This window comes from Crinia signifera, chromosome 4 (genome assembly GCF_055691185.1).
Source record: "Crinia signifera chromosome 4, ASM5569118v1, whole genome shotgun sequence".
In the NCBI taxonomy this organism is placed as follows: domain Eukaryota; kingdom Metazoa; phylum Chordata; class Amphibia; order Anura; family Myobatrachidae; genus Crinia; species Crinia signifera.
In genome coordinates this window covers 260404419-260424312 of record NC_139220.1, presented here as the reverse complement: position 1 = coordinate 260424312, position 19894 = coordinate 260404419, and the positions used below count along the sequence as shown (strand labels likewise).

General features: G+C 49.4%; 1 protein-coding gene across 3 annotated transcripts in view; it reads right to left on the bottom strand.

Annotated features, from left to right (window-relative positions):
* PIAS1 (protein inhibitor of activated STAT 1) overlaps positions 1–19861 on the bottom strand; it is a 65399-nt gene extending 45538 nt beyond the window's left edge. Inside the window, exon 1 of one of the 3 annotated variants that reach the window (XM_083184381.1) lies at positions 19762–19861. In XM_083184381.1, coding sequence (XP_083040507.1) covers positions 19762–19785 — 24 coding nt within the window. In that variant the 5' untranslated portion in view covers positions 19786–19861. Of the gene's footprint in view, positions 1–19434; positions 19514–19669 lie in introns of those variants that run through there. The other 2 variants (XM_083184382.1, XM_083184383.1) reach the window with 2 other exon arrangements.
* Positions 19862–19894: the final 33 nt, after the last annotated feature.

The window sequence follows — 19894 nt, the reverse complement described above, 5'->3', positions numbered from 1 at the left end:
CTGCAATGCAAACTATGGAATCAAGGCCTATACTACAGTACTTGCTGGTTTCTCTCGTTCAGTAAATTAGGAGAACAGGGTCACATAAGCCACAGTTTTTACATAATAGTTTTTATTGTCCTGAACATTTAAGTGTGTGCACTCTCAGTGCTGTATGTGCTTTATTGAAAGTATTAGATGGTTATTGCAATTGAAAATTGCCACACACACACACACCGATTGCACTTCCTAACAGCAGCAAGACTGCAAAATGAAGGGTCCATACAATTAATCAGATTTATAAAAACCAATGGCTCCAGTGAGGCAAGTCATTTTCCATCTGACCAACTTCAGCCTAGCTTTATTTGTAATGCCTTACACGGGAAGGTCTGTCTTCCTGTGTGGGATCACTACTAAGCCACATTGTTAAGTCTCAAGGACGTCACATTTAATAATGCTGGGATTTCTGTATTCAGTTTTGAATGTAAAATTGCAATTATTAGCATAATACAAAACATATGCGCTGATTCCTGGCCGAACAGCACGTGTGTAAAAAAAAAAAAATAATAATAATAATAATAATAATAATAATAATAGTGTGTGTGTGTAAAAATAAAGCATCCAGTATTTACCATGCACATAAACAAAAATAAAAAAGACACCCAAATCTAACTCTGCACCTGCAGTGCATATGATTTTGTCTATTACAGAGTGATTGTATGGATAGTAGGCACTTTGTACAAAGAGGAAGTGAACCAAAAACACTTATCTGTTGATGGCCCAGACACTTGTTGATGGATTTTGTTTCATTAAGTGTACAGTACAGCACATCTTGTTCCTCCTCATTATATTCAATAATATACACAATGTACAACCCTACGCTAGGGCTTTGTATGTCCCAGATTACTTTTGTCTACATTGTGTGCGACTTTTGCCATAGTGACACTGACTCTGGTTCCTTCTGTCTTCAAGTCATAAATATATATCTGTAGCTCATCATTATTAAGAGGCCAAAATCTGTGTTGTACGTGTTCCTGACACAGGGCAGTATTCAATGAGAAAAATTTGCCGTGTTTTATGGCGAGTTTGTGCTTTTCTCGCGTTGGACGGAGAATTTTGGTCTCAAAAAACGAACAACCCTATACAACGTGCACTTCTCGCCGTCTTTCTAAGTGATTTTCGCCGTGTCTCTCCGTGTAGCAATTCTCCATCTTTTCATGGAGAAGTGGAATGTGAACTATTAAAATAAAGGTACTTGAGTATCACGGCTCCCACGACCTGCATCGTATGCAGATCGTATGCTAAAAATCGCATCGCATGTGGCATACAATGCGATGCGATGTTTTACCGATTTTTGCTCAAAAATCGTATGCCATCGCATAACATCGTATGCCATATGTAGTGGCATACGATGTCATACGATGCGATACGATGTTTTACCGATTTTTGAGCATTTTAGCTCAAAAATCGTACGCGATCGCATCGGATGCCATACGATGGCACCCGATTTTGGACTGAAATGCATCAGAATGCATTGAAATGTGTATTAAAGTAGTGAAATGCCCCCAAATGCCATTTTTCATAGTGCACCACCCCCACTATCAACGTCAACCCGAAGCGTGGCGAGCGCAGCGAGCCCACGAGGGGCGGCGGTACGCGTCCTACGACCTTTTCATACCCCCACTATCCACGTCGGCGTGGAGTTGAGAATAGAATAGTGTGGCGAGCGCAGCGAGCCACCGAGCCCAAAGCGTGGCGAGCCCCGCGAGGGGACGCGGATACCTTCACAGCTATACGCGTCTCCTCGCGGGCTTTACAGGTATCCGCGGGGCTCGCTACGCTTCGGGCTCGGTGGCTCGCTGCGCTCGCCACACTATTCTATTCTCAACTCCACGCCGACGTGGATAGTGGGGGTATGAAAAGGTCGTAGGACGCGTACCGCCGCCGCTCGCCACGCTTCGGGTTGACGTTGATAGTGGGGGTGGTGCACTATGAAAAATGGCCTTTGGGGGCATTTCACTACTTTAATACACATTTCAATGCATTCTGATGCATTTCAGTGCAAAATCGGGTGCCAACGCATCGGATGCCATCCGATGCAATCGCATACGATTTTTGAGCTAAAATGCTCAAAAATCGGTTAAACATCGTATCGCATCGTATGACATTGTATGCCACTACATATGGCATACGATGTTTTACAGATTTTTGAGCATTTTTGCTCAAAAATCGGTAAAACATCGTATCGCATCGTATGACATCGTATGCCACTACATATGGCATATGATGCCATGCGATGGCATACGATTTTTGAGCAAAAATGCTCAAAAATCGGTAAAACATCGCATCGTATGCCATCGTATGCCACTACATATGGCATACGATGCCATACGATGGGAGCCGTGATACTCCACAAGTACCAAAATAAAAGTTTTTTTGTTTTAATTTTGGTGTAAAAAAAAAAAAAACAAAAAAAAAAAAACACAGGAATTTTATTTTGTGAAGGGGCATGCTATTTTTATTCATGTGCTTATATCACATGAATATATATTTTAATAAAAAAAAATTTATGCTCAGCAAAAAAAAAAAAAAAACACCTGTGATAATTCTAATAAAAACGGTATCAAGAAACCACGATTAGAATTACTATACAATTTAAAACATTGAAGAAAAAAAAATATAAAGCTAGATAGAGAATTTAGTGAGTGCAGAGCCCCCTACAATCTAACTGATATTAATAAATAGTGGAGATTTAGTTCATGATTTGCCCCCTTCAAGGGACCCCACTTTTCTGTAAAATACACATAGCTATCACATTAATGTTTGATTCCAGGCATGCTATCTGGTAAAGGTGTGTAGACACTTGTACAATTTAGACTATATTACAATTTAGACTATAAAGTCTATGCAGCCAAGACTTTCTGGCTGCGATGCGGGAGCGCGCATCGGTATAGAAACATAGAATTTGACGGCAGATAAGAACCACTTGGCCCATCTAGTCTGCCCCTTTTTTTAAACATGTTACCTCAAACCATATTTGATCCTTATTTTTTTGTAAGGATATCAATATGCTTATCCCAAGCATGTTTAAATTGTACTACTGTATTTGCGTCTACCACCTCTGTTGGGAGGCTATTCCACTTATCTACTACTCTTTCTGTGAAAAAATTCTTCCTCGCATTTCCCCTGAATCTTCCTCCCTCTAGTTTCAGTGCATGTCCTCGTGTTCTGTTGCTCCTCTTCCTGTGAAGAATGTCTCCCACCTGTACCTTGTTAAAGCCCTTGATATATTTGAAAGTTTCTATCATGTCCCCCCTTTCCCTTCTCTGCTCTAACGTATACATATTAAGATATTTTAGTCTTTCCTGGTACATTTTGTGATGTAGGCCATGCACCATTTTAGTTGCTCTTCTTTGTACAGTCTCTAATGTATTTATATCCTTCTGGAAATATGGCCTCCAGAACTGAACACAATACTCTAGGTGAGGTCGTACCAATGACCTATACAGTGGCATTATTACTTCTTTCTTTCTACTGCTGATACCTCTCCCTATGCAACCAAGCATCTGACTTGCCTTCTTCATTGCTTTGTTACATTGCCTACCTGCCTTTAAGTCCCCTGAAATAGTGACACCTAGCTCCCTCTCTTCCTCAGTAGTTTCCATTATAGTGCCATTTATACTATATTGAGTCTTTGGATTTCTGAGACCCAAGTGCATGATTTTGCATTTTTTGGCATTAAACTGTAGTTGCCATTCTCTTGACCATTTCTCTAATCTAACTAGATCCTCAATCATTTGTTTTACCCCTCCTGGTGTGTCTACCCTGTTGCATACCTTTGTGTCATCTGCAAGGGTTAAAACCCATACAATCTGCATGCGATCCAGATGAGATTTTGACTATATAGTCAAAATCTCATGCACATTGTACAAGTGTGTACACACCATAAAGCTCACAGCAGACCATGCTTTTAAAAGGTGAGCAGTTACCAACACACCTGTCACTAATCATCTGGAGAAGTGGTTAACATAAGCTATGAAGTATAGGTTAAAACAGGGTGCATGAAAGAATGTGACCACAATAAAGGTCCATACACACTGGGCAACTATGATGATTGATTTCATCGCTGCAGGGAAAGCCTCTCAGTGCATACACACTGAGCGGCTTTCCCGCTGCCTGGCGGCGACAGGGGTGTGTGTGTGTGTGTGTGGGGCGTTGCATAGCTCTATGCAAAGCCGCTCATCTGCAGATGATCAGCTTTCCCGGCGATATTGCGGGAGCGGAAAGCCGCTCAAACCTCCTGTCTTGAGCAGCTTTCAGCTCAAAGTCGCCCAGTGTGTATGAGCCTTAATACTAATTTAAAAAAAATGCATCTAATAAACATACACACAAATATATTTAACCCTTTGAGTGCCAAGTGAATTTGTCAAAATTGGCAAGCAAACATTTTTATTCATCATAATGACCTGTAATGTTTACCTTTAATAGGTTTTTTTTTTTTTTTTTTTTTAAATACACACATTTTTTATTTGAATTCATAACTGCCATTTTTAGCCGATATTTTGCATCTCAGGGCTGTTGGCACATCTCTCAGATGTTGCTGCGCATCTCACAGATGTTGGCACTCAAAGGATTACCGGTAATAAACTAATTGTCAGACAGTCAATATAGATTTGGCAGAAATAGATGTGCCATGCTCTCAATAAAAAATTATTTTGGAAAAATCTAAGGGTGGGGGACATTTAATTTTTTTGGGGGGTAATCAAATGTGGTATTACCCTTCGCTCACCTAGAAACAGCCAACACTATCATTAATTGGGCAGTTATTTATATAGCACACATATTCCGCAGCCCTTTACAGAGAATTTATGAACATTCACATCAGTCCCTGCCCCAGTGGAGCTTACGATCTGTATTCCCTACCACATGCACACACATTCACTCTAAGGTTAATTTTGTTGGGAGCCAATTAACCTACCAGCATATTTTGGATTGTGGGAGCAAACCAACGCAAATACGGGGAGAATATACAAACTCGACACAGTTAGGGCCATGGTGGGAATCGCAACCATGACCTCAGTGCTGTGAGGCAGTAATGCTAACCATTACACCGTCCGTGATGCATTTCTATTCACGAATGCATACTAGCACATTGGTGCTGCCCCCAAATATACAAACAATGGCAATGATGAAGTCATATTGTTTGCATGAAACTAATATGCCAGAGACCAGTCGATAAGTATTAATGGTATAATGCAGGCATTGCCAACCATGTTCCTCAAGACACACAACTACAGATTTATCTGTCTGGTGGGAACAAAAATAAATGGTAATGTATGGGAGTATATGGCAATTAATCACTTGCTCCCAAATGATTGAAAAACAGACAAAAGTGATTGTTTGTATATATTTATTTGCTACATCAAATTGATTTAACCAATTTATCTGAATGACCACTGTTTGGGAGCACATTTCTGATTGCTCCTGTACATTTCCAGATTTTTGTTCTCACGAGATAGAGATATATATATATAAATTTTTTTTTTTTTTTCAAAAAGGTGTGTACCCAGCATAACAGTCTAGGTAGAGCTATCTAGGCCTAACCACAGGTGGATAAATCAAAATAGCTGAAGTACTAATTATGTTTCTATGACCAGGTAGTTTATTTACAAGCAGCAGCTTGCTTCCCAGTGTGCTCGACTTAAGATCTAAAGAGCAATGCTTTTAATAGCCAACTAGCAACATAGCCAACTAGCAACATAGCCATTTTAATTCAAAGTAATTTGCCGCAATGCTCTGCTTTACACATCAGCCATATATGGTACTGTTAATATTCCAACTTTCCCTACACATGTCTACAGGATTCAATAGATTGTGAAGGACAAAATGGGCTTAAAGCAATATAGTCTTCGTGTTGCAGAGGTGCGGGACATTTGTAAGAGCCTGACAATAAAAAAGCAGTGAAGAAAAACAAAAAAGTCCTGCAGAACTCAGAGGCTATTGCATTTAAAGCATAATTTAGACCTTATCGCAGAGCAAATATATTCCTAAAATAGGCAAATCCATGTGCACTGCAGGTTGGGCAGATATAACATGTAACAAGTGCCCTCACACTACCAGTGTTCAATCTAGGCTGTTTTGCGGCACCCTGCTAAAACAGCCAGGCCAGTCCGTCACCTACAGAGATATCTGCAGGCCCAGGACAGCACAATCAGAGTGCCCCACTTCTCCTGATGCCCTGCCCTCCTGTGATCCTGGAGGGATCACTACACGACAGATTTCTTGAATGATTTCCTACTTATCAGCCGATTTTACTGTAAATTGTTTGCGGCCATGAACGATTGTGATCCGATGTGCACTCCCCCGGTTCTTTAGCTGCATCTTCTGAGCTGCAGGGAAGATGCAGCTAAAAATCTGTGGGACTCGGGTGTTTGGGAAGTCAGGCATTTAGGAGTTGGAGCACTCGGGTATGCAGGTGTTCAAGTATTTGGGAGTTTGGGTGACCAGTGCATTTAAGTCAGGCATGTCCAACGTTGGCCCTCCAGATGTTGTGAAACTACACATCCCAGCATGCTTTGCCACAGTTTTGCTATTAGAGAATGCTAAAACTATTGCAAAGCATGCTGGGATGTGTAGTTTCAAAACATCTGGAGGGCCAACGTTGGACATGCCTGATTTAAGTATTTGGGCGCTCAGGTACAGGCACACTTGGGTATTTGGGAGATAGGGCACTTGGCCACTCATATGGGTGTTTGAGTGATAAGGTATTGAAGAACTCTGTTCAGGCTACCAGGCGGTCGGCATGCAGTCAACAGGGTGAGCAACTACTCTGCACACCTACATTTCAGTGGTATGCACGGAGACCTTTGGGGGGAGACCGCGCCGGCAGCTCTGCGCGGAAAGATTCCATTCATTTCACCAAAGGTGTTCAAATTTTTCTGAAATCTGAAGAAAATTTTGTCAAAACTTACTTTCTACAAGAAATCTTTTGTCCAGGACCGATAGAGAGTTCAAGCAAAATTTCAAGATCACAGATCCTTTAGACTTGGATGAGTTATTTTGTTTCTGTGCAGAGTAAACACTGACTGCTTTATTATTACACTGCAGTATAGATTTTAGTTTCAACACACGCCACCCAAAACTAATGGCGTGTACACACTATACAATTTTGACTATATAATCAAAACCGCATAGGTTTTTAAACCTTGCGATCCCAATGCGCGCTCCCGCACAGCACACCTCGAAGCCAGATAAACAGGCTGCATTGACTATTTATAATACAGATCTGTACTATATAGTAAAATTGCTGGTTTGTCTTGTGATTCGATCTGATCGCATCGGGATTGAATAGCATGGCCGCCGACCGTGTGTACACACCTCAACACTTCGTACATGGTGCATCTGCCCCACCTGCAATGCACATGGTTTTGCCCATTTTAATTTTCCCTGCGATTTGAATTTGACCCATGTGCTGTTTTGATATAGCACAGCAAGATCAAACTTAATAATCAACAGAAATTAAAGACACTTTCAATCAAACCTGCAAATAAATAACCTCCCAAAATGGAATCATTCCAAACCCTTTCACTAATCAGTTCTCTACAGAAGTTGGTACAAAAACCATATGCAGATGACTAGCATAATAAATAATGCCGCAAAATCTTTCTAAAAATGGTGATCCTTTTGGATTGCAACCTACTATTGCCAGCCATTGTTTTGCTAACCTGGCAGGAACTTAACCTGGATCTTCTCTGTACCATGTCCCACTCACTGTGCTGTAAAACAGAGATTGTGCCTACAGGCTCACGCTGCCAACTTTCATTACTACACTGTTATTTCTCCCAAATAAATATAAGATTACAGAAGCTAGGAATATTTCGTTACATTAAGTTTACAATAAAAATGGACACATACTAAAAACTAAAGTATTAACTCTCTCAGTGCCAACATCCATTAGATGCACAAAATATCCACTAAAAATTCCAGCGCCACTCACATTTGTTATATAAAGTAAAAAAAAAAAAAAAAAAAAAAGGGAAACATCACAGATTATGATGAATAAAAATGTTTTCTTGGCAAATTTCAAACCAATTTTGACAGATTCACTTAGCACTCAAAGCGTTATTAGTCACGGTTACAGTATGCAATGGAACAGTCCTCATTTCCTATAGTAAACTGGTTACGATAAGATCTACCTGCGATTCAAAACATTCTGATCGAAAAACGTTGGCCAATAACGTGCTAAAGTGGAAGAGTAGGCGGAGGACAAACAAATAAGTGGCTCAGCTGTGTTTGCCACCAGCAAGAATACTAACTTTTCTTACACCACAGAGGTGCACAGGATAAATCAAAAGGCGTTGAGCTGCCTTAATAGCACAGCTGAACTGCAGGGAGATGTTTGGAACATCACCTGCAACTGAATTACTCCCCAATATACCCCTATCGGACATACAGATGGAGCCACGCTCATTTGCGAAGCCCATGGTATGCCACGGCACGAATGAGGCGTGCGCGACGCTCACGCACCCCATTTATGCATCCCTTTCCCAGCAAGTCGGCTTGTCAAACAAGCGTGCTTCACATGTACAGCCAAGGAATGTCAATTTCTGAAAGGGTTTAATCGTAATAATTTGGGTACTAGTTTCCTAGCACGGCGCCCACGATTTTAATCTTATGATCGCATGCGACCAAAACGATTTTTTCATTGTATAGGCACCATGATGAGGTGATTATGTTAAATGCACCCCTATTGTTAATGCCACCCTCACTATGAACTCCAACCCGAAGCATGGCGAGCGCAGCGAACCCGCGAGGGGCGGCGGTACGAGTCCTCCGACCTTTTCATAGCCCCACTATCCATGTTGGTGTGGAGTTGGTTTTATATAGTGTGGCAAGCGCAGCGAGCCACCGAGCCCGAAGCATGGCGAGACCCGCAAAGGGACGCGGATTACTTCACATGTATTCCGGGTCCGCTCGCCACACTATATAAAATCAACTCCACGCGGATAGTGAGGGGTATGAAAAGGTCGGGGGACTCTTACCGCTGCGCTCGCCACGCTTTGGGTTGACGTTGATAGTGAGGGTGGCATTAACAATAGGGGTGCATTTAACATAGTAATCACCCATCAGGGTGCCTGTACAATTACAAATCGCATGCAATTGTAATGGCATGCGAAGCGATATTAAAATTGTACAGTGCGGCTCTTAGGACCCGAAAATCGGGTCCCATCGCATACCTTAATTAGTGGTATGCAATGGCATAAGATGGGCGTCGTGTTAGGAAACAAGTACCATAATTTGACTATAACTATAGGGTGCTGTTAAAAAGGAACATATAAACAGCCACAACAAAATACAAATTGGTTGAAATTCACCAGGCACGTGATCATAAAACTATTTATAGTAACATTAGGTCACATGACGACTGGTCATACCGTGGCCTACTATGTATAAACAATAAACTTCTTACTGAGAGCCATATATGGCACAGCTTTCCTAATCAGTAGTTAAAAACAAATTTATGTTTTATCCCTTATATTGCACCCGATCTCCCCTCTAAGCTGACCATACACCTAAAGATTTATTGTCCAATCTGTCTGGTTGGAACCAGAATCTGGTTGAGTATGGGAGATAATGATAATGAAACCATAAATGACTTACAAAAAAGGGCAGACAAATTGGTTAAATCAAATACATTTAACTTATGTGTCAGGCTATTAATCATGAGATGCACAGAGAGTGGAATGATTAGCATTACTCTCACAGTATTGAGGTCACCAGTTCGATTCCTACCATGGCCCTAACTATGCGGAGTTTGTATATTCTAGATGTGCTTGAGTGGGTATTCCGGTTTCCTCTTGCAATCCAAAAATATACTGGTAGGTGAATTGGCGCCCAACAAAAATAAAAGGATTGTAAACTGCACTATGGCAGGGACTGATGTGAATGTTCAAATATTCCCTGTAAAGCGCTGCGGAATATGTGTGCGCTATATAAGAAACTGTTAATACATTTCTTTCCAGATTTTTGTTCCAACTAGCCAGTTTGGACAAAAAAAAAAAAAAAAAAGGAGGAAGAAAGGATGTACTCTAATTAGTATCAGGTTTAGCCGATTAAAGCAGCTAAAATTACTCATTCCTGTTTGAACGTTTAGACTGGTAACATTTTGCACATTTCAGCTTGCCACCCCTTAGGGTGCAAGCGGAAATGCCAGCAGCCGACTGGGCCTGAACAGTGCAAAAATTTAAATAGCTCTGTTGGGGGCGATCTCTTGCTAACAGCGTGTTAACTATTGAGTTTTCCCCATTGTGTAAGTGAAAAACAAGACTGAATGTTGAAATATTCTCTGTAAAGCGCTGCGGAATTTGTGTGCGCTATATAAGAAACTAAATAAATAAAATGTAAGCACCGTTAAAACATACCACTTTCCAAAAATAATCAGTGATTCTTGCCAACTGGCTGCCAAATTATAGAAAAGTGGCACCATGAAGAACCTGAATACTACCAACAATCAGCATGCTTCTTGCAACACACATTAAAGTATTATAAATTTGTGATCATCAAGTTACATTACTCTAAAAACAGTGGTCGCCAACCCGTCGCTTGCGAGCTACCGGTAGCTTGCGGCAGCTATCGGGGTGACTCGACCACTCTGTCGCCGCCCCTCCTTCCATTTTCCCTGGGTGGAGGAGAGGGCAATGCGCATCTCTCCTACCCTTCACTGTGTCCCAGGACCCTGTGACTGCGGCGTCAGCCAATCAGAGCTTTTGTACCATCAATATCTGAAGGGTGCCCAATATATTTATTAATAGTTATTTATATAGCGCACACATTCCGCAGAGATTGCCAAAGAATATTTGAACATTCACATCAGTCCCTGCCCCAGTGGCACTTACAATCTATATTCCCTACCACATGTACACGCACGCACACACAGACATTCTAGGAATTTGTTGGGTGCCAATTAACCTACCAGTTTATTTTTGGATTGTGGGAGGAAACCCACACAAGTCTGTGGAGAATATACAAACTCCACATTGTTAGGGCCATGGTGGGAATTGAACACAGTGCTGTGAGGCAGTAATGCTAACCGTTACACCATCTGTACGGCTCCATATATTTGAAGACATATCGGCGCATCGTGCTGCGTGTATGCGATCCACCGACAGCCGCCGATAATTGACAGCCTAGCGGGCGGACACATGCACCAGCCCATTTGTGATGTCCGCCCCAACAGATCGGGCAACGTGTATGGAGAACACACCACCCAAACAGTCTAGATATATTCACTAGCGTGTACTCCACTTAAGATCAGCATACCTGGTAATATCAAGGTTAGAAATGTTAGTCAAACATAAATATGGAGCATTTATCATTTTGTCTATCTGTACCATTTCAGACTCTAGTCTACTTTAAACATTAAATTAACCAAGTATTTACAGTTTCTTAAATAGTACAGCATATTCTGTTGTGTTTTACAATTGGAAAAGTGATCAAACAAACTGACAGAGGTAGGAGGGCCCTGCTCGCAAGCTTACACTAAAGGGATAATAGAAGGGATACATAGGATTCCAAAGTACAGTATAGCTGTCCTACCAGATTGCAAGACAGTCCTGATATGATGCACATTAGATATGATGGGATAAAAGAAATACACCCCTCAGCAAGTGTATAGTATTTTAGAGACAAAACCCCAGGGCCAATATATTTAGCTTCTATGAAACCTAAAACAAGTATCTAAAAATTACATAAAGTCAATGTCTATACACAAACTTTCTATCATTAAATAAATTTTAAAAAAAAAGTATAAAAAAAACCAGAGGCTGATGGAGGGGAGGCAGGGACACACACACACACACACACACACACACAGGCTGATGGAGGGGAGGCAGGGACACACACACACACACACAGAGGCTGATGGAGGGGAGGCAGGGACACACACACACACACACACACACACACAGAGGCTGATGGAGGGGAGGCAGGGACACACACACACACACAGAGGCTGATGGAGGGGAGGCAGGGACACACACACACACACACACACACACACAGAGGCTGATGGAGGGGAGGCAGGGACACACACACACACAGGCTGATTGAGGGGAGGCAGGGACACACACACACACAGGCTGATGGAGGGGAGGCAGGGACACACACACACACACAGGCTGATGGAGGGGAGGCAGGGACACACACACACACACAGGCTGATGGAGGGGAGGCAGGGACACACACACACACACACACAGGCTGATGGAGGGGAGGCAGGGACACACACACACACACACACAGGCTGATGGAGGGGAGGCAGGGACACACACACACACACACAGGCTGATGGAGGGGAGGCAGGGACACACACACACACACAGGCTGATGGAGGGGAGGCAGGGACACACACACACACAGGCTGATGGAGGGGAGGCAGGGACACACACACACACACAGGCTGATGGAGGGGAGGCAGGGACACACACACACACACACACACAGGCTGATGGAGGGGAGGCAGGGACACACACACACACACAGGCTGATGGAGGGGAGGCAGGGACACACACACACAGGCTGATGGAGGGGAGGCAGGGACACACACACACACACACAGGCTGATGGAGGGGAGGCAGGGACACACACACACACACACAGGCTGATGGAGGGGAGGCAGGGACACACACACACACACACACACACAGGCTGATGGAGGGGAGGCAGGGACACACACACACACACACACACACACACACACAGGCTGATGGAGGGGAGGCAGGGACACACACACACAGGCTGATGGAGGGGAGGCAGGGACACACACACACACACACACAGGCTGATGGAGGGGAGGCAGGGACACACACACACACACAGGCTGATGGAGGGGAGGCAGGGACACACACACACACACAGGCTGATGGAGGGGAGGCAGGGACACACACACACACAGGCTGATGGAGGGGAGGCAGGGACACACACACACACACACACACAGGCTGATGGAGGGGAGGCAGGGACACACACACAGGCTGATGGAGGGGAGGCAGGGACACACACACACAGGCTGATGGAGGGGAGGCAGGGACACACACACACACAGGCTGATGGAGGGGAGGCAGGGACACACACACACACACAGAGGCTGATGGAGGGGAGGCAGGGACACACACACACACACACACACAGAGGCTGATGGAGGGGAGGCAGGGACACACACACACACACACACACACAGGCTGATGGAGGGGAGGCAGGGACACACACACACAGAGGCTGATGGAGGGGAGGCAGGGACACACACACACAGGCTGATGGAGGGGAGGCAGGGACACACACACACACACAGAGGCTGATGGAGGGGAGGCAGGGACACACACACACAGGCTGATGGAGGGGAGGCAGGGACACACACACACACAGGCTGATGGAGGGGAGGCAGGGACACACACAGGCTGATGGAGGGGAGGCAGGGACACACACACACACACAGGCTGATGGAGGGGAGGCAGGGACACACACACACACACACACACAGGCTGATGGAGGGGAGGCAGGGACACACACACACAGGCTGATGGAGGGGAGGCAGGGACACACACACACAGGCTGATGGAGGGGAGGCAGGGACACACACACACACACAGAGGCTGATGGAGGGGAGGCAGGGACACACACACACAGAGGCTGATGGAGGGGAGGCAGGGACACACACACAGAGGCTGATGGAGGGGAGGCAGGGACACACACAGGCTGATGGAGGGGAGGCAGGGACACACACACACACACAGGCTGATGGAGGGGAGGCAGGGACACACACACACACAGGCTGATGGAGGGGAGGCAGGGACACACACACAGGCTGATGGAGGGGAGGCAGGGACACACACACAGGCTGATGGAGGGGAGGCAGGGACACACACACACACAGGCTGATGGAGGGGAGGCAGGGACACACACACAGAGGCTGATGGAGGGGAGGCAGGGACACACACACAGAGGCTGATGGAGGGGAGGCAGGGACACACACACACACAGAGGCTGATGGAGGGGAGGCAGGGACACACACACACACAGAGGCTGATGGAGGGGAGGCAGGGACACACACACAGAGGCTGATGGAGGGGAGGCAGGGACACACACACACACACACAGAGGCTGATGGAGGGGAGGCAGGGACACACACACACACACACACACACACAGAGGCTGATGGAGGGGAGGCAGGGACACACACACACACACACACACAGAGGCTGATGGAGGGGAGGCAGGGACACACACATACACACACACACACACACACACACAGAGGCTGATGGAGGGGAGGCAGGGACACACACACACAGGCTGATGGAGGGGAGGCAGGGGGACACACACACACAGGCTGATGGAGGGGAGGCAGGGACACACACACACACACAGAGGCTGATGGAGGGGAGGCAGGGACACACACACAGAGGCTGATGGAGGGGAGGCAGGGACACACACACACACACACAGAGGCTGATGGAGGGGAGGCAGGGACACACACACACAGAGGCTGATGGAGGGGAGGCAGGGACACACACACACACAGAGGCTGATGGGAGGGGAGGCAGGGACACACACACAGGCTGATGGAGGGGAGGCAGGGACACACACACAGGCTGATGGAGGGGAGGCAGGGACACACACACACACACAGGCTGATGGAGGGGAGGCAGGGGGACAGACACACACACACACACAGGCTGATGGAGGGGAGGCAGGGACACACACACAGAGGCTGATGGAGGGGAGGCAGGGACACACACAGGCTGATGGAGGGGAGGCAGGGACACACACACACACACACACACACACAGAGGCTGATGGAGGGGAGGCAGGGACACACACACACACAGAGGCTGATGGAGGGGAGGCAGGGACACACACACACAGAGGCTGATGGAGGGGAGGCAGGGACACACACACACACACACAGAGGCTGATGGAGGGGAGGCAGGGACACACACACACACACAGAGGCTGATGGAGGGGAGGCAGGGACACACACACACACACAGAGGCTGATGGAGGGGAGGCAGACACACACAGAGGCTGATGGAGGGGAGGCAGGGACACACACACACACACACACAGAGGCTGATGGAGGGGAGGCAGGGACACACACACACACAGAGGCTGATGGAGGGGAGGCAGGGACACACACACACAGAGAGGCTGATGGAGGGGAGGCAGGGACACACACACACACACACAGGCTGATGGAGGGGAGGCAGGGACACACACACACACAGGCTGATGGAGGGGAGGCAGGGACACACACACACACAGGCTGATGGAGGGGAGGCAGGGACACACACAGGCTGATGGAGGGGAGGCAGGGACACACACACACACAGGCTGACACACACACACACAGGCTGATGGAGGGGAGGCAGGGGGACACACACACAGGCTGATGGAGGGGAGGCAGGGACACACACACACACAGGCTGATGGAGGGGAGGCAGGGACACACACACACACACACACACACACACAGAGGCTGATGGAGGGGAGGCAGGGACACACACACACACACAGAGGCTGATGGAGGGGAGGCAGGGACACACACACACAGAGGCTGATGGAGGGGAGGCAGGGACACACACACAGAGGCTGATGGAGGGGAGGCAGGGACACACACACAGAGGCTGATGGAGGGGAGGCAGGGACACACACACACACACACACACACACACAGAGGCTGATGGAGGGGAGGCAGGGACACACACACACACACAGAGGCTGATGGAGGGGAGGCAGGGACACACACACACACAGAGGCTGATGGAGGGGAGGCAGGGACACACACACACAGAGGCTGATGGAGGGGAGGCAGGGACACACACACACAGAGGCTGATGGAGGGGAGGCAGGGACACACACACACAGAGGCTGATGGAGGGGAGGCAGGGACACACACAGAGGCTGATGGAGGGGAGGCAGGGACACACACAGAGGCTGATGGAGGGGAGGCAGGGACACACACACACACACAAAGGCTGATGGAGGGGAGGCAGGGACACACACACACACACAGAGGCTGATGGAGGGGAGGCAGGGACACACAGAGGCTGATGGAGGGGAGGCAGGGACACACACACACACAGAGGCTGATGGAGGGGAGGCAGGGACACACACACACACACACAGAGGCTGATGGAGGGGAGGCAGGGACACACACACACAGAGGCTGATGGAGGGGAGGCAGGGACACACACAGAGGCTGATGGAGGGGAGGCAGGGACACACACAGAGGCTGATGGAGGGGAGGCAGGGACACACACAGAGGCTGATGGAGGGGAGGCAGGGACACACACACACACACACACACACACACACACACAGAGGCTGATGGAGGGGAGGCAGGGACACAGACACACAGAGGCTGATGGAGGGGAGGCAGGGACACAGACACACAGAGGCTGATGGAGGGGAGGCAGGGACACACACACACACACACAGAGGCTGATGGAGGGGAGGCAGGGACACACACACACACACAGGCTGATGGAGGGGAGGCAGGGACACACACACACAGAGGCTGATGGAGGGGAGGCAGGGACACACACACACACAGAGGCTGATGGAGGGGAGGCAGGGACACACACAGAGGCTGATGGAGGGGAGGCAGGGACACACACACACACACACACAGAGGCTGATGGAGGGGAGGCAGGGACACACACACACACAGAGGCTGATGGAGGGGAGGCAGGGACACACACACACACACACACACAGAGGCTGATGGAGGGGAGGCAGGGACACACACACACACAGAGGCTGATGGAGGGGAGGCAGGGACACACACACACACACAGAGGCTGATGGAGGGGAGGCAGGGACACACACACACAGAGGCTGATGGAGGGGAGGCAGGGACACACACACACAGAGGCTGATGGAGGGGAGGCAGGGACACACACAGAGGCTGATGGAGGGGAGGCAGGGACACACACAGAGGCTGATGGAGGGGAGGCAGGGACACACACACACACAAAGGCTGATGGAGGGGAGGCAGGGACACACACACACACACACAGAGGCTGATGGAGGGGAGGCAGGGACACACAGAGGCTGATGGAGGGGAGGCAGGGACACACACACACACAGAGGCTGATGGAGGGGAGGCAGGGACACACACACACACACAGAGGCTGATGGAGGGGAGGCAGGGACACACACACACAGAGGCTGATGGAGGGGAGGCAGGGACACACACACAGAGGCTGATGGAGGGGAGGCAGGGACACACACACAGAGGCTGATGGAGGGGAGGCAGGGACACACACACACACAGAGGCTGATGGAGGGGAGGCAGGGACACACACACACACAGAGGCTGATGGAGGGGAGGCAGGGACACACACACAGAGGCTGATGGAGGGGAGGCAGGGACACACACACACAGGCTGATGGAGGGGAGGCAGGGACACACACACACAGGCTGATGGAGGGGAGGCAGGGACACACACACACACACACACAGGCTGATGGAGGGGAGGCAGGGACACACACACACAGGCTGATGGAGGGGAGGCAGGGACACACACACACACACAGGCTGATGGAGGGGAGGCAGGGACACACACACAGGCTGATGGAGGGGAGGCAGGGACACACACACACACACACACACACAGAGGCTGATGGAGGGGAGGCAGGGACACACACACAGAGGCTGATGGAGGGGAGGCAGGGACACACACACACACAGAGGCTGATGGAGGGGAGGCAGGGACACACACACACACAGAGGCTGATGGAGGGGAGGCAGGGACACACACACAGAGGCTGATGGAGGGGAGGCAGGGACACACACACAGAGGCTGATGGAGGGGAGGCAGGGACACACACACAGAGGCTGATGGAGGGGAGGCAGGGACACACACACACACACACACAGAGGCTGATGGAGGGGAGGCAGGGACACACACACACAGAGGCTGATGGAGGGGAGGCAGGGACACACACACAGAGGCTGATGGAGGGGAGGCAGGGACACACACACAGAGGCTGATGGAGGGGAGGCAGGGACACACACACAGAGGCTGATGGAGGGGAGGCAGGGACACACACACACACACACACAGAGGCTGATGGAGGGGAGGCAGGGACACACACACACACACAGAGGCTGATGGAGGGGAGGCAGGGACACACACACACACAGAGGCTGATGGAGGGGAGGCAGGGACACACACACACACACAGAGGCTGATGGAGGGGAGGCAGGGACACACACACACACAGAGGCTGATGGAGGGGAGGCAGGGACACACACACAGAGGCTGATGGAGGGGAGGCAGGGACACACACAGAGGCTGATGGAGGGGAGGCAGGGACACACACAGAGGCTGATGGAGGGGAGGCAGGGACACACACAGAGGCTGATGGAGGGGAGGCAGGGACACACACAGAGGCTGATGGAGGGGAGGCAGGGACACACACACACACACACACACAGAGGCTGATGGAGGGGAGGCAGGGACACAGACACACAGAGGCTGATGGAGGGGAGGCAGGGACACAGACACACAGAGGCTGATGGAGGGGAGGCAGGGACACACACACACAGAGGCTGATGGAGGGGAGGCAGGGACACACACACACACACACAGAGGCTGATGGAGGGGAGGCAGGGACACACACACACACACACAGAGGCTGATGGAGGGGAGGCAGGGACACACACACACACAGAGGCTGATGGAGGGGAGGCAGGGACACACACAGAGGCTGATGGAGGGGAGGCAGGGACACACACAGAGGCTGATGGAGGGGAGGCAGGGACACACACACACACACACACAGAGGCTGATGGAGGGGAGGCAGGGACACACACACACACAGAGGCTGATGGAGGGGAGGCAGGGACACACACACAGAGGCTGATGGTGGGGAGACAGGGACACACACACAGAGGCTGATGGAGGGGAGGCAGGGACACACACACACACAGAGGCTGATGGAGGGGAGGCAGGGACACACACAGAGGCTGATGGAGGGGAGGCAGGGACACACACACACACACACACACAGAGGCTGATGGAGGGGAGGCAGGGACACACACACACACAGAGGCTGATGGAGGGGAGGCAGGGACACACACACAGAGGCTGATGGTGGGGAGACAGGGACACACACACAGAGGCTGATGGAGGGGATGCAGGGACACACACACACACACACACAGAGGCTGATGGAGGGGAGGCAGGGACACACACACACACACACACACACACACACAGAGGCTGATGAGTGGAGGGCTAGGCAGTCAATGAATGATAGGAAGGCAGGCTGGTTGAAGTGACAGCGGGTATGTACGGTAAAGAGCGAGGTTGATGAGATGTTATAGGAAACGGCTGAGAGCTGCCGGTGACAGACAGCGGATGGGGAGGAAGTATCAGGGACCACGCTCACCTCTCATGCAGCCACACAGAGCCGAGCATCAGCACCGATCTCCAGCTCCCCATCCATCCCCCCTTCACACACCCCGTGCCACTCGGAGATAGCACTGCCCACAAATGATCCCTGCGGTCACCCAGCACAGCCCCCTCCCCCTGTATGGCAGCAACAATAACAGCGGCGACTATATTAAATGCACGCAGACCGCTCGGCTCCCCTGCGCCGCCAGACCCTGCCTCTCCCGGCTCACCGACTGATCGTCCCACCCCGACCGGAGCCTGGGACTCCCCCACACCGAGCGCTGGGCGGGATCCCGGTCCCCCAATTCCAGCTGCGCTTTACCTTCAGTTCCGCACTGTCCGCCATCTTGCCGCTCTGCGCGCAGGCGTAATGAACCCGCCGCGACGTGGCTCCGACGCGGCTGTGATGTCATCACGCTGTGTTTGAATAAAGGCGCCAAGGTGGTGACGGCCGG